At 54.9% G+C, this 11,596-nt stretch overlaps 7 protein-coding genes across 7 annotated transcripts; 3 read left to right on the forward strand and 4 right to left on the reverse strand.

Moving 5' to 3' along the window:
- Positions 1 to 6: 6 nt before the first annotated feature.
- MRET_2486 (WD repeat protein 59) lies at positions 7 to 2,091 on the forward strand (the record flags this gene model as incomplete). The annotated part of the gene is made up of 1 exon (XM_027629113.1): positions 7 to 2,091. The coding sequence occupies one exon, from the start codon at positions 7 to 9 to the stop codon at positions 2,089 to 2,091; it is 2,085 nt and encodes a 694-aa protein (XP_027484823.1).
- Positions 2,092 to 2,095: 4 nt separating this feature from the next.
- Positions 2,096 to 3,601, reverse strand: MRET_2487 (uncharacterized protein; the record flags this gene model as incomplete). Its single annotated transcript, XM_027629114.1, has 1 exon — positions 2,096 to 3,601. One exon carries the CDS (start codon positions 3,599 to 3,601, stop codon positions 2,096 to 2,098), a length of 1,506 nt encoding a protein of 501 aa, XP_027484822.1.
- A 94-nt stretch (positions 3,602 to 3,695) lies between these two features.
- Positions 3,696 to 5,852, reverse strand: MRET_2488 (tyrosine-protein phosphatase 2/3; the record flags this gene model as incomplete). The annotated part of the gene is made up of 1 exon (XM_027629115.1): positions 3,696 to 5,852. One exon carries the CDS (start codon positions 5,850 to 5,852, stop codon positions 3,696 to 3,698), a length of 2,157 nt encoding a protein of 718 aa, XP_027484817.1.
- Positions 5,853 to 6,110: 258 nt separating this feature from the next.
- Positions 6,111 to 7,172, forward strand: MRET_2489 (lectin, mannose-binding 2; the record flags this gene model as incomplete). Its single annotated transcript, XM_027629116.1, has 1 exon — positions 6,111 to 7,172. The coding sequence occupies one exon, from the start codon at positions 6,111 to 6,113 to the stop codon at positions 7,170 to 7,172; it is 1,062 nt and encodes a 353-aa protein (XP_027484816.1).
- Positions 7,173 to 7,180: 8 nt separating this feature from the next.
- Positions 7,181 to 7,761, reverse strand: MRET_2490 (oligoribonuclease; the record flags this gene model as incomplete). Its single annotated transcript, XM_027629117.1, has 3 exons — positions 7,181 to 7,227; positions 7,262 to 7,293; positions 7,319 to 7,761. The coding sequence occupies 3 exons, from the start codon at positions 7,759 to 7,761 to the stop codon at positions 7,181 to 7,183; spliced, it is 522 nt and encodes a 173-aa protein (XP_027484855.1).
- A 79-nt stretch (positions 7,762 to 7,840) lies between these two features.
- MRET_2491 (calpain-7) lies at positions 7,841 to 10,027 on the reverse strand (the record flags this gene model as incomplete). The annotated part of the gene is made up of 1 exon (XM_027629118.1): positions 7,841 to 10,027. One exon carries the CDS (start codon positions 10,025 to 10,027, stop codon positions 7,841 to 7,843), a length of 2,187 nt encoding a protein of 728 aa, XP_027484856.1.
- Positions 10,028 to 10,495: 468 nt separating this feature from the next.
- On the forward strand, positions 10,496 to 11,596 carry MRET_2492 (3-methyl-2-oxobutanoate hydroxymethyltransferase; the record flags this gene model as incomplete). The annotated part of the gene is made up of 1 exon (XM_027629119.1): positions 10,496 to 11,596. One exon carries the CDS (start codon positions 10,496 to 10,498, stop codon positions 11,594 to 11,596), a length of 1,101 nt encoding a protein of 366 aa, XP_027484857.1.

Raw genomic sequence — 11,596 nt, forward strand, 5'->3', positions numbered from 1 at the left:
TTGGCCATGGCGCAGCGAACGGGACCAGGATCCAAGACCCTGGCATCGGCCATCATTGATGTCCACCAGCCGATGGGAAGCATGAGTTTGAGTCCTTCGAACCAAGAAGTCGTCCTTGGCTCCAAATCTGGGCTGTATGTACTGGACCTCGATCACTTGTATACACCGCCTCGGTTCTTTGCCTACAGTACGCCGTGGGAAGTCGCCGATATCCAATGGAACCCACATGCCTCGCGATCGAATTGGGTGGCAAGTACGTCGAACCAAAAGCTCGTGATTTGGAATTTGGACCGGCCTGTACGACAAGAGACATCCAAGCCGCCATCCTCTCATCTACGCTCTGCCATGCTGGAGGAAGTAGAGCGGTCGTACATGACGCCCATGCTTCAAGACATCCAATTCAACGCATGGCAGGGTGCAGCACGTTCATTCACGGGTACACAGAGCGAGTCTTCACAGGCCGTCGAGCGCCTCCTGGATGCCCATTCACGCGCGATTACGGACTTGAATTGGTCGCCGATGCACCCGGATGTGATTGCTAGTTGCAGCGTCGATACGTGGATCCGCGTTTGGGATCTGCGCATGTCCCGACATATCACGCGTCCAGCACAGTCGCTTTGCTCGTGGAATGCGAGTATGACTCAGGTGAAATGGAACCGGCGCACGCCCCATCGCATTGCGACGTCGTGTGACAACAAAATCCTGATTTGGGACGACCGATTTGGTGCAGTGCCTCTCGGTACGATTGAGGCTCATCACAGCAAAGTATACGGCATCGACTGGAGTCCGGCAGCTCGTGCCGGGAGTGATCGCCTCATGACTTGCTCCCTGGACGGCACCATCAAGTTTTGGGACCTCGACTCTCCATCTTCTCGCAAGGCACTTGTGCAGCATTCACGGATCACCGAGCCCGAATTTACGATTGAAACTCCTCAGCCCGTGTGGCGAGCGCGCCACCTACCATCTGGCCACGGCGCTCTTTCCATCTCTCAACGAGGCGATACCGGGGCATGTATGTGGTCATATGGAAAGAAAGAGCCTCAGCGGCGATTCGAGGGCCATACGGACCACATTAAAGAGTTTGTGGTTCGCTCAAGCAGCGACTCATGGCAGCTCATTACATGGAGTCATGATCAGACGCTGCGTATATGGCCAATGTGCTCGTCGGAGCCAGCGACAGAGCAGGCAGCAGCGCCGCCGCCGCCGCCGACTGATTTGCCTGATGCCTTGTGCGGATCCCAGTCTGACTCCACGGATTATGATCAAGATACTATGCGGTCCATGACTCTTTCGCGTAGCTCCCTGAAGAAGCGAGCCGCCAGGACGCGCCGCATTCGCCGCGCTGAGTGTGCGAGCGAGCTCGGCGATGTCGAAGCGTCTCACCTACCTACATCCGTACACAGCCTTCCAAATGTGTGCGGACCACCGGATCTAGATGCTGTGCACTGGATGGCACATGTCCGCGTTGGTGGTGATGTCCACGATACCGACGACGATCATCTTAATACACGCAAGCCGCGTGACATGGACCCGAGTGTACTTCCTCAGGAAATCTTGCGTGTGAATGCCCAGTACCCCAATATTCTTGAATCGATCGACATCGCACACCGACGCTGCACGATCGCTGTCAGCGGGCCATGGCACCAGGCAGGCAGTGGTGCGCTAGCATACCTGCGTGTCATGTTCACGTTTCCCCTGGCCTACCCGCTCGAGCCACCGGCTCTTGAAATGGAGCGCAGTACCAGTATCCCGTTCGCGACGCGAGCAGCTTTATACCGTGCGCTCGTGGACTTGATCGAGGAGCGTGCCGCCGAGCATGCGCTGTGCCTCGAGTCGTGCGTTGCCTACCTCAAGCATGGCCAGGAAGCCAGCGATGACCATCTCGCGTCTACGCGCCAGACAGCACCCGTGCTGGACAGCGATGCTCACGCAGGCGACTCCTTCATGCATTCCTACCATGTGGTGTCGGACGCTGTCATGCAGCTCGCGCTGCGCTCGACTGATCTGATGGACTCGTCTTTGGGCGATCTCGACATTGTGCGCCTTATGAGCACCAATGTCTTCGGCCAGATGCGAGAGAATACGAATTGATTGATTACGCTACATGTGACCGCATGATACCCATGCGCTGCTTGGTGGGCGATGACGGTATGGCCGTCACGGTTTTCGCATTCGTCACGTCCTGCAAAGCACGCTTCGAATCAGACTTGAGGGCTTTCAGCTGCGACAAGAGGCGCTTGTTTTCCTTCATGACGGTGAGCAGGCGTGTATCGCCGTCTTCGATTTCAGCCGCTTTGGCGTTCAGCTCGCACTCAAGCTCAGCTATGCGAGTCGCCTGATCATGCGACGATGCACGCGGCGCACGCGACTTACGCTGAGATTTCAATTCGGTCTCGCGTTCCGCCAACACTTGCTCGAGTGCGAAGCGCTGCGCCTCTGCTTTTTCGAGCTGCTGCTGCGTGCGCTCATGCTCGAGCTGAGCATGCGTGACGCTATCCTTGTACATAGAAACGAGTTTCTGTAGCTCATGCACTTCGCTTGCGAGCTGCGTACGCTCTGCACAAAGTGGCTCCAGAGCTCGAAGCTGATCGCGGAGTCCGGTCACCTCGGCTTCCGCTGCAGCGACACGCGCCTGCATTTCGTCCATATCTGCCTGTGCCTGCGCTGTACATTCCATTTCACGTTGCACTTCGTGCAGCTGCCGCTCCGTTTCATTCAAGCGACTGCTGCGTATGGCTAGCTCCGATTGACGTGACGCGAGTTGTTCATGTAGCGAAGCCATGTCGTTTGTGACGGCCGCGTGCTTGGCCCTCCATGTCCGTACCTCGACTTGGACGGCCATGCGCTCTGCAGCGAGTGCATCGATGACCTCATGCAGAGCATAAATCCGCTTGGAAACGGGCGCCATGCTTTGAGCATGGCTCGCCACTTGAGAGTGCAGATCATCAATCGTCCGAGAAAGTGACGCACAGGCTGTGCTCCATGAACGCTGCATTTCTTCGATCGATGCGGTATATTCAGCATGCAAACCAGCACGGACACTTTCTAATTCATCATGAGCCGTTTTTCGCACAGTCTCCATTTGGTCATGGTGATCCCGAGCCTGCTGCGCTTCGTCGGCAGCATGTTCGGACCGCAACGCCTCGAGCTCGTCGGAATGCTGTGCATATATCTGTGCCATCTCATCCGCATGCCGATCCTCTAGCTCTTGTATGGTATCTTTGACACGCTTGTGCCATGGGTGAGTGTCTGGCGATGCAACTATGGTGGCATCAGGATCTGCGTCGTCCTCACGCACTGCATGCAGCTCCTGCTGCAGCGCATGTACGGCCTGTACCGCCAGTGCATAGTTAAACGCATCATTTCCGTCTTCTTTTACGACAAAATTCTCCTGCTGCAGGCTCTTCTCGACCTGCTCGAAAGCCAAGAGGTCCTCACACTCGGACAACAACACACTTAGGTGGCTCATGGCTTCCAGCGTATTCTTGGGCCTTGGCAGCGGCGGCACAACAGAGCATCCCACGAGACGCGCATGGACGCCCGTCTGTAGCACACGCAACATGTGCTCGGCCCATGCACCCGCGTCCGTTGTCGCATCCATATGCCCAAAACGTGCAAAGCCAACGCTCTGATAGTCGCGCCCCATGTTGGCACGCCGCGCGTCGACACGCGTATCACGTGATATATACGAAACGCTATGGTACAGAGGGAGGAAGGAGCGAGGCAATGACGGCTTTGTAGGCAAAGACATACTGCCGAACCGTTTCGACAGTGCTCATGCGCTGCTCACGCATCACCATCAGTGCCTCATAGATGAGGTCATTGGGACTCTCCCAATATTCGACCTGGGGGGACGTCGCCTCCTTGTCCACCAAGTGACGCACTCGGTGGAGAAAGGTGCTGACGGCATCCACCAAAATATGAGTGCCTGTACGTCCAATACCAGCCGAGCAGTGCACGATGGTCGGTGCATCGCGATTGGATGCTGTATCGGCGTGCACAAGACGCATCAACCCAAGCAGGGAATCTGGCTTGTCAGGCACGCTGTGATCCGGCCATGCCAGGAACTGGTACTGCCGCACAATGTGGGCTGGCTCATCGGGGTGCTGACTGTGAAGCAACTCGATCGTGCGACGTAGCACCACAGGTGCCTGGTGTGGGGATATCGAGTCAGCTCGGTCCTCACGACTATCCAGCTCAGCCTGGGATATAGCACGCTCGGACATGATGCGCATCTGAAAAGGTCCAATACGTGTGAGGCTCCAATAGTCGTCGCATTGCAGGCGACCTGATTCACGTTCACGAGCGACCATGATAATCGCAGGTGACTTGTGCTCCCAAACTACGCGCCAAAATGCACCGAAAGTCGATGGCATCGGTGCCTGCGTTGCAATATAGACGTGGTGATCACCCCAGGCACGCAAGGGGTTCACGTAGGAAGCGTTTATGTACTCAGCATCCTTCGTTGGTTGTTCAAACTTGACGCGACTGTGCTCAAACGGCCAAAAGTTTCGGTATCGATGATCGTGCCCACGCTCCAAGGCCGCCGTGATACTCAACGGAAAGGCATCCTCTGATAATTCATGCGTACTGGGTAACAAGGGGAATAAGGCGCTTTGCGATACGTGTACGGGGGCACGAGGCACCTTGGAGTGGACAGAAGATGACTCTTGCGAGTGGCGTTGCATGATATTTTGAAGTCTTTGCTGCTCAGACTTTTCAATCGAAAAAAACAGCTCCGCCAAGTGACGTGCGCGGACGGAAGACTCCATCTTCGCGAGGTCTCGCACAAAACGCGGCATGCGTTCAAGTTGAGCCTCGTCAAGATCAAGATCTAAGGGTACAATATCGGTGATACCGCACGATAATTCCATGTTTTGCCGGATATTATCGAAGAATGGGTTCGCCGCCTGCAGCCGGTCCGTGCCACCGAGCCCGGCATCGACCGTGCTGGCACGGCGAAATGCATCTAGCGTCAGACCTCGGTGCCGCATGGCATGTGGGATATATGATGGAGACTTTGTGGTATCGTGCTCGATGAACTCTGCCGACTCTGCAAGCGCCATAATGGCATGGAAGCCACCACGGACCCAGCACAGCGTGCCTTTGTAACCGGCGACATCAAACTTGCGCAGCAAACCAAGAAGCGATGGACCACCGCCCCCTGCACTGGAGCGACCGATGGATGTTGGCTTGGTCGAATCGGTATCGAGCGCAACAATCCAACTGATCCGAGAAGGTGCGTCGGTATAGGAACGCCATTGCTGAAATGTCTCCTTTTCAGGCCCCTCATCCAAAATTTGCTCCTCAAGCCGTTCAATCGTGAACTCAGAGCGGCGCAAAAGCGTTGTAGGAGCACAAACATTCGTGCTATCCCGAAGATGCGCGCGCACAAAAGCGGTGGTGGGGCGGATATCCAGAATGAGGACATGCTCTGGTATAGGATGTTGAAGGATAGGTCTCTTTTGCAGTAGCTTCAACAACATTTCTGGATCCAGTGACAAGTACTGCTTCATGTCGGCCGTGCGCGCGGCGACCTGAGATGACGTTGGCGACAAGAGCCTTGGGGTTATGCGTGGGGCCATTAATGTTGCAGGGAGTGGGAATACAGGCGCGGAATGGGAAGACGGCGTCTTGGGAGCCGGCAGCTCCGAGGAAGGAAGAAGGCTCGTCCACGCATGATTGGACACGCCAGGCGTAGCCGGTGTCTCGGGTACGTGATGCCGAAGCTCAAAGTACCCAGGCTCGGTCGTCGATGCGTTCGCCGCTGTCCCAGACGAGTCGACTCGAGAATCCTGCCCTGACTTAGCCAGCTGCGCCTCGCTCGTCCTTTTATGTGGGTCGGCACACATTTTTGTAGTTAGCTAGCGCGCTTGGACGACGTGCGTGCAATTCTCCTTCGGCCTGTCTGTGATCAAAATCGCTAGGCACCAGGGTCAAAAAAAATGCTTACTATCGTCGATACCCGGCCGAATTGACCGCGGTTGGGTAGTGGCGCTGATACGGGCCTACTAAGCCTTTTGGTCATTCGGCCGGGCGGCGCGTGGCGCGGCGAGAAGGACTCCACTCTCGACTGCGCCGTCCAGCGAAATCTACACATCAACAGCACGATGGTGTTCCGTGGCAGTTGCATCGCGCTCGCATACCTTCTAGCGGTATCGTGTGCCGAAGCAGCGCGCTCTTCGGCATCTAATCCGGAACTGCGTGCGGATGCCATCATGCCAATTCGCACGCACTCACTCTTCGCGCCGTACGTCGACTCGACGCTCCAAAACAATTATTGGGACTATGGTGGGGACGCTATTATCGATACAAACCGATATGTCATGCTGACACAGGATCGTCGGAACGAGACAGGATGGCTGTGGTCGCGCCTGCCGATCGAGGCGAACGACTTCGAGATCACGTCCGAATTCGTGATGAAGGGCAAGTCTACCACGACGGGTGGTGATGGCTTTGCGATGTGGCTCACTACGACTCGTGCACAGCCAGGTCCCGTGTTTGGCTCCATGAATCGATGGAACGGTCTCGGCATCATATTCGATACGTTCCCCAATCAGCCCCACCGTGGCTTTTTCCCTCGGATCAGCGTGGTGGAGAATGACGGCACAAAGACGTACAACACAGACAGCGATGGCGAGAAGCAAGACCTGGCACAGTGTGCCATGCAGCTGCGTCATACGCCTGCTGAAACGCGTCTTCGTTTCACGTACGTCAAGGATGTGTACATGGAGCTGGCGATCCAGAATCAGGAGTGGAACCAGTGGAACAAGTGCTTTAGAATTCCACCCGTCAATCTGCCAGGGCCGCCATACCTCGGATTTTCAGCGTCCACCGGCGAGGTCACAGATACCCACAGCATAGTGTCTGTGTGGACAAACAAGATTGTGTACAACTCACGCACGCCGGCTGATCTGGATAAAGAGCGCGAACAAGCATTCGCTGACGACAAAAGCAGTCATTGGTGGGCGATTCATCAGAAGAAAGAGGCGCGTCGGGCCCATGAACATGGCCTTATTTCGTACATGTTGATCCGCTTCTTTATCAGCCTCGCATGGCTGATCAAGTGGCTCGTGATCTTGGCTCTAGTAGCAGTGGGATCGTTCGTCGGCTACGAAGTGTACAAGCGCAAGGTTCAGTCGGCCTACAAGAACCGGCGTATGATGGCATAGTATGATACCTACGGAGCGTCGCGTCGAAACACACTCTTTCGATAGTGCTCCAATTCTATGGTCGTGGTTAGTGTGTGTGTATATCATACCTTGAATGGATCCTCGGATATCGTCGAGTGCCCTGGAATTAGCAGCGTGATACGTACCGATGCAGAATACCTGTATCCGGTCGTTGATACGACGCACCATACCACCGACGCACTAGCTCCTTGATCGTCGACACATCGACGATGCGGTAGTGCAAATGGGCCATAAGCTCTGGCATCTCGTTTACGAGAAACATCTTGTCTGCGTGCACAGAGCTACCCGCCAGGCAGGCTTTGCGTGCTGTTGGTACACGATCTAGCACGTAGGCAAGAATGGCTGTGCGCACATCAAGGTGCGGATGTGAGCATGCTTCATCTAGGCATGCAGCGTAGAGGCCTGTTTGGGAGTGGGTCCTTGTGCACCACTCGTCCATACCCTCGAGTATATGTGGCTCTGTGCGGATGACATACGATACGCCCTCATCGACCGGCTGAAGCTGGCCGTCGGTCACGATGCAGGCAATTTCTAATAGTCGATCACGTTTCGGATCAAGTCCTGTCATCTCACAGTCAATCCAAACGAGCGGCTCATCCTCTGCCGACAAGACCCGTGTCGGCGCAGGCGGCGGGATCTGTGACATGTTACAATAACTCTGAGCTATGTGGAGCTAATGTCACTGGCTGGGCACCAAACATATCCACATGGACGGGGGCCATGCCATGGACGCGGAGGAGATACGTACCCGCTTCCAGCGGGGTAGTAGAGAGGAATACATAATGGGTATCATCAACTGCATGTGCAGTAGCCAGCTCATGGGAATGTGTCGTGATGGAAACGCACAATGGGCCTGTGGCATCCTGAGCCGCACAGACCATCAGAGGCATACGGCGAGGCACATCGAGCTTCCACACACACGACGCAGGACTATGCGCCTTGCGGTGATACATGCCGGCACCAATCGCTGGCAGACCTTCGACATGGACGGGCACAGAACTTTCCACAGTGAGTGCATACGACTGCCCCACGTGCATATGGGGCTGAGACGCTGATAGAAGCAGGGTGTATGTACCTGGCTGCAAGGCCTGAATATCAGATACAACCATACCGCGTGAAAAGTTTCCTGTACAGGACGTCTTGGACGCCGTGGAAAGGCAATGGATGCGCTCACCACTGCGACATAATGTGAGGCGTACCGGTACTGTCAGTACAGTGGTGAGCATAAGCTGGATGCGAGGAAGGAACGTATCTTCCTGTACCGTGAGACGGTACTGTGGCTGATACCATTCGTCAGGCGCGGCTGCATGCAGTGGCGCACGCCATGTGCCGTGAAACACGGCGCGGTGTGACCAGGCTTGGGGCAGTGCACGAAATTCCATAGGACAGGTCGCATAGGCCGTTAGTGTGTACGGCATAGGAATCTGCGTACCATGCCGAGAAACAGCGATGGTATACTGAGTACAGTCCTGGGGCTCAACCGTGCAAAGCGTGTGCGCCGTGTTCATATATACGCCCATCATACCGCCAGTCTCGGTGTCTGCTCGACGTTGAGAGGACAAAGTGGGATACACATGAAGCGCAGTGTACTCTTGCTCGTCAAATTCATCGCATATGGATGCATCCCGCTCAAGATGGAGCAAAATAGGCCGATCGACCACATGTTGTAGCAAGAGATGGTATTGCTCCGTTTGTGCCGTTCGAACATCATCCAGGCGCACGGCCGAGTCAGATTGGGCTTCCCACACACCCTGGATAGATTGCATTTCTGGATATAGAGAAGGATTCCAGTTTACGAGTAAAGCATCAAAAGCATGACGCACGTCAGCCCAGCTCATGGTGACGCGATGGGAGACGTCACTTGTTTTCCACGGATTGATGATCGTCACGATACGATCTTGTCCTTGCGCAGATAGTGCTAAGATTCCATAGCAATGCAACGGTTCTAAATCGGCATAATCAACCGCAGTGTTCGTACTAAGAGCCACCATACAATCACCACGCCGCCATGCTTCGTACAAGCGCATCCATGTCTTTTCGCTTTGGAAAGTAGGCTCGTCCATGGGTATGTATTCAGGTATCCATCCTGTAAGCATGTAAAGATCCATGCTCGAATGTGAGCCTCGAAATGCATAGCCACTGCGCTTGGCAACGAGGTACGCCTTTTCTAGAAGCGCCGGCCATAGTTGTGTCTTGTGCCGCGGCTTTGTGCAAAGCCACAGCCCGTCCCGACTTACTGGAAGCATATCGTTTATATGAATACAACGCAAACTTCCGTGCATATACAGCTTGACCTTATACGTCCCATCGGGACTTGCACATGGCACACAGTCCTGCTGGGGGTACAGCATATTGCATGCCAAATTCGTACCCCAACGAGCATTATGCTCTGCCACAATCTCTAGTGCCGTGATAAAGGAGCAATCCGAGACACAACCTTGTTGCATATCACCGCCAACAAGTCGCACGTCGGCTCGGTATACTGGAAAGTCCCGCAAAGACTGCAGCTGTGCGCCTTGCTCTATTTGTTGCGGGGAGAGTTCCGGGGATGGCTCCACCGGCACATGTTCATTTTCGCTCCAAAATGGAGGCCAAGCTTTAGTGCCCAACCCTCTGGGGACACGTCCTGCATCCCTTAATCGCTTGGCACGTTCCAAGCAGCGCTCAGCCATCCGACGCGCGTCGGTTACACTCGAGTCATCACGCGCAATTTCCAGGAAAAGTCGAATAGCTCTGGTATACTGAAAGAACGCAGCATTGTATTTTTTCTGTAGCTCGAAATCTACGGCTTCCGCTGCAGCAGCTTTTGCCACAGCTTCAGCCGCTGGATCCATGGGCGAGAAGGTCTGGGACGTGCGAAGTGGAGGAGAAAGATGAAACGGCCAAGTACAAAATCTTCTCATTCACGCGCGTCATATTGACACGCCCGCACCTTCCTGCGAACAACAGGTTTACCTGTTGCGGGTGCAAGGTTTGAATGGGTTCTCCTGTAGCGCGCCCCACGCATTGTTAGCCGTTCCTATGGATGACAAAGGTTGGCTGGACGAATGCGCATGCTTCACAGCACGCCCATCCCAGCTGTAAATGGGGGAGTTGAAGGAGGTTCCTCGTGAACCTGCAGGATCAGTCAGTACCGCTGAGCAATCCGCTCCAACGACCTCTGTCCCACGTATTTGTAGGGTCCTCGGTAAGCAGGGAGCACTTGGCTTGAAAGCGCGCTCAGGCCTAATAAGGGCCCAAACATACTATTTTTTTCTTAGTTCATTTTATAAATTTTTCGAAACGAGGCGTGTCTCCTGCCCATGATGCAGGCGATCAAATCAGCGTGGCGCGCAGCTCTACCGGTGCGTGGCCGTGCACTGCATACAAGCCATCTAAAGATGAGTGCCTGGAGCGTACCACCCGTACAGGCCAGCGCGCATCAAGCGATGCCTCCAGTGTTTCGCTCAGACATTCAGCAAATGAAAAGGGAAGGGACTCCATTGGTCTGTATCACAGCATACGATCAGCCGACGGCGCTGGCTGTGCGTGGTGCTGGTGCTGATATGTGTCTTGTCGGCGATTCATTGGCCAATGTGGCTCTCGGATACCAAGCAACGCGATCCCTATCTCTGGATGCCATGATCCATCACGCCAAGACTGTGCGTGCTTCTATACATGCTCCTGAGTTACAGTATGATGCGCGTTGCCCACGTGCACCTCTCGTTATCGTTGATATGCCATTTGGCTCGTATGGCGTATCACTCGAGGAGTCCGTGCGCCACGTCATGCATGTCGTGAAAGAGACTCAGGCGTCGGCTATAAAAATGGAAGGATCGATGGAGCTGGTTCCGTTGATAGAACGCTTGACTACGTTGGGCATTGATGTCATGGGCCACATCGGATTACAACCACAGCGATTCGGTGACGCCAGCGGATTCCGTGTACAGGGCGCAACAGCACACAGTGCCCTCAACATTTTGCGCACAGCCCAGGCATTAGAGGCGGCAGGATGCTTTTCCATTGTACTCGAGTGCATCCCATCCAAGTTGGGTGAAGCTATTAGCCAACGACTCGACATTCCCACCATTGGTATCGGCGCTGGTCCTCACACACATGGTCAGGTGCTTGTATGTACCGACATTATGGGTGATCTCACCAGCCCTTCGCACGTATCGGCTGTCTTGGCAGGTTTAGAGAAGGGAGCCTCTGCACCAGCGCACATGCCAGAGACACCTTGGCCTCCAATGCCCAAGTTTGTGCGGACATTCGCTGCATCACACGTCGGTTCACAGCGTATAGTGGCATTGCGGCGCTTTGTTGAAGCCGTGCGTTCACGGACGTTTCCTGATAATACGTCGGAGGCTTATCGAATCAAGACGCACGAATGGGAGACGTTTTTGCAGCTCGTAGACAGCTCATGA

The sequence above is a fragment of the Malassezia restricta genome, chromosome IV (genome assembly GCF_003290485.1).
Source record: "Malassezia restricta chromosome IV, complete sequence".
NCBI lineage: Eukaryota > Fungi > Basidiomycota > Malasseziomycetes > Malasseziales > Malasseziaceae > Malassezia > Malassezia restricta.